Raw genomic sequence first — 3,279 nt, forward strand, 5'->3', positions numbered from 1 at the left:
GCCTTATGGCAGAGAATGGACTGAAATGACCCAGTGTACAAGAACATTTTTTCTTTGTGTTTCAGATGTTTACTCTCCCTAGAAACCTAATTAAATAGTCTTCTTTGAGAAACCACATTGAAGACCTGAGTTTCTACAACACATCCAAAATTTCTGATGGGCATTCCCTTTTATGGTGCCAATTAACTGAGCACTTATCCAGAAGACCTGAGGATTCTCCTCATCACAGACTTCACCCAGTGTCAACTCACTCCAGTACACATCGTTCTCACTGCAATAGTGCACTTCTTCAGTTATGCCTGTCAAAAGTCTTTAGAGTCTGTTTCTGATATCTTTTTCTATGGTATAAGACCTTGCCACACTATAGCTCTCTCAAAGAACTGTTGCATAGCTTTGTTGCTCCAATGCTTTATGGCCCAAGGTCAAGGGTCAAACCAACAGACAGAGGATTCCATGGCAGTTTGTTGCTCTGACAACAGTCTGCCCTTTATGTATGAATGGTAAAAACAGGAAGTTATATTTTTCTGCTCTCCAGGTTACTTCAGCTTCTGCCTCTACCAATATCTCTGGCAACACCTCTGCAGTCAGTGAACATTCAGACTCCGTCCTTCATCTTCTAACTCATCAAAGAAAAAGACATGTGAAACATTGATGGTAGTCTTGGGTGGAAATTTTTATCCACAATGATCCATCTCCCAGACAAAAGTATCCAGAATGCCAACATAGTCTTCTCCTGTGGGGCCATACTCATGTTGGTAACGGGCATCGTCATGGAAAATTGGGTGGAATTAATTCCCAAACTGAGAAAGGAAAAGACTACCCACAGTCCATGGCTGGGTTGCTGTCCTGCTTATTGGCCTGAAGGTCAGAACATACTATGAAAACTGGTGGGTGGAGAGGAAATTCCCATGGTTCCTTGACTTTCATCATCTAATCATCTTACTCATTATTCCTGGAAGCAACTTTCTCAGGCAACAGTAAGCCCTTCACATATACAACATAATGAAAGAAAACTTTAAAATTTCACCATTTAGATTTTGAGAGAAGAATTTAGGATCTCACTGTCTTTTGATAAGCCTGGACTTTTGATAAGCCTGGGAAGTAGCAGGAAGGTAATCAGCACAATTAGACATGAGGGGTATGACAAAAAATGGCTGACCAAAAAGCAAATGGATTTCAGCATCCCTAGGAGAGGATGGGTGGAGTAAGGTACTTAAAAACCTATGAGTTATAAAAGAAAAAAGCTTTAAAAGGCACTAAGTTTCTGCTAGATCTCTCAGTTGTCTCAAGCACACTGCCTCTTTATTCTTTTCTTCCTTTTGCAATCTGAGTTCTTTAGATCCTCATGAAAGATTGACCTAGACCATTGTGGAAGCAAGTCTGGAAGAAATACGTTCCTCTTAGTACAGCCTCTCCTTCCCAACAGGTAGCCTGGGAAAAATCAAACGCATGATGATGATGAGTCTCAACATAGCCATCTATCTTAACTTGGCCTTAGGTCTTCAGTACACCTCTATGATTTCTCAAAATAAGTGTGTGCACCTCGTTATTGGCTTCATGAATTTCTTCACAGGTAATTTCCTGGCTTCACTGGTATGAATGGAAATTGCAATGGGCTTGGGGGTTCCCATCTGTAATCTTTAAATAGGTAGCCTTTCCAATTATTTGATTCAAGGGTATATATTGTTTCTGAGTTGTATCTATCACTAACTATGATCACTCTATGAAAAAACTGTGCTGGAAGGGATAGTTTGGGAAGTAAAGTGAATGGGGGTTGAAGACTTGACTAATAAGTTTAAAGAAACTTCTTGAGAAAAAATTCTTTCATTTGAACACTAGGTTGCCTTTTGTTCTATGCAGTCTCTGCGTATTATCACAAGCTAAATAAAGGTCAAGATGTATACTTCGTTAGTTACAAAATCAAACGGATCACTTTCACTGTCTACTTAGCCATCGCATTATTTCTTACCTGTGGTGAGTATCCTCAGGGGCCTAGAAGAGAGATGGGAATCAGTCGATCCACACAGAGACAAGTATGAAGTAATGAAAATAAAAGATCAAGGAGAAGATGCCAAACCCCATGCTTTAAGGGTGAAAAAATCACCTGGATTACCCAAACAGTTCTTAGAAGCAGAAAGCTGAAATTGGACAGAGTAAGCCATCTCTGTCTCCCAAAGCACCTCTCATCATCTCCTTTTTAGTGTTTTTAGTACCTTCACAACTTTAAGGCAGAGACAGACCATGAAAGTCACCACCAAGAGCAGTGGCTGAGGACAAGGTTATTATCTTAGAGAGGACCAGGGAGCCAAGAAAACAGTGTGGTGCCAAAGCAGTTACAAGAGAGCCAGCATCAAAACTGATCCAAGAGGGACCCACAAGATCCAAGAGGTCCTCTTCCCCTTCTCCTGGGAAGTCTTTAAAATTTCATAAAAATTGCATCTCCCCAAAGATCCAATGTATAAGCATCTCTTCATTGAGAATGAGCCCTTCTCAGGGAACTGAGACTCTCTGAAGATACTGTAGATTGTTCCACTTCCTCTGACTTACGCATTCTTCTCCAGGATGACTGCAAAGAGTAGCTGGGAAGTATTCACTAGGCCCAATGGTCAGAGTCTTCTCAGGATTTGGAACAAAGTGGTCCCACACCTCTGCACAGTACACTAATCCTGCTTCCTTATTTCTCTGTCTCCAGGTATCTTCTGTTTCATACAATCCTCAAATAGATGTGCCTGCTTACTGAACAGAGAAGGTAGTGGCAAAAAGCTGACTGGAAATTCAATCCAAGTTATTTCCCTTCCAGAGCGCGCCATAATGCCTCGGAGCATTGTCCATGTGCACTCCACCATCTCAAAGGATGGCAGCTCGAACAAGCCACATGTCCAAACACGTCGTGTAACCTGGGCTCTATGACTTAACAATATCGACCTTTTGCCCATTGCTATGGAAGTGACTGTGTGTATGTGTGTGTGCACGTGTGTGTGTATACATGTGTACCCATTCATTGCATCTGTGTATGACATTCTGAATATGTATGTATGAATACATTGAGGTCAATGAAAAGATTTAGAAAATGTCACTTTTTAAATCTTGACCTGATAACCAATTCCCTCTATATTTGTTATTAATACACTTTAAATAAACAATATTGCATGCACTGTTAACTCTATAACAGTATAGAATACTTCTTGTTTCACTTGTAATATTTTAAACATATTGATGGAAAGACAAATCAATATTATAAACAATTTATAAAATTTAAACATTCCATTCTTTCTTATT

The 3,279-nt window shown here is 40.0% G+C and overlaps 1 protein-coding gene across 1 annotated transcript; it reads left to right on the top strand.

Annotated features, from left to right (window-relative positions):
* The first annotated feature begins 683 nt into the window (after positions 1-683).
* Positions 684-2,910, top strand: Tmem225 (transmembrane protein 225). Its single transcript, XM_057769068.1, has 3 exons — positions 684-864; positions 1,427-1,573; positions 2,693-2,910. The coding sequence occupies exons 1-3, from the start codon at positions 684-686 to the stop codon at positions 2,908-2,910; spliced, it is 546 nt and encodes a 181-aa protein (XP_057625051.1).
* Positions 2,911-3,279: the final 369 nt, after the last annotated feature.

This window comes from Chionomys nivalis, chromosome 4 (genome assembly GCF_950005125.1).
Source record: "Chionomys nivalis chromosome 4, mChiNiv1.1, whole genome shotgun sequence".
NCBI lineage: Eukaryota > Metazoa > Chordata > Mammalia > Rodentia > Cricetidae > Chionomys > Chionomys nivalis.

What these genes read in the sequence shown, in the direction of transcription:
- Tmem225 (XM_057769068.1), top strand. Translation starts at nt 684, where the DNA reads ATGATCCATCTCCCAGACAAAAGTATCCAGAATGCCAACATAGTCTTC. An exon ending in TCCTGCTTATTGGCCTGAAG is followed by an intron (nt 865 to 1,426) that starts GTCAGAACATAC and finishes CCTTCCCAACAG; the next exon opens with GTAGCCTGGGAAAAATCAAA. An exon ending in CTTCATGAATTTCTTCACAG is followed by an intron (nt 1,574 to 2,692) that starts GTAATTTCCTGG and finishes CTCTGTCTCCAG; the next exon opens with GTATCTTCTGTTTCATACAA.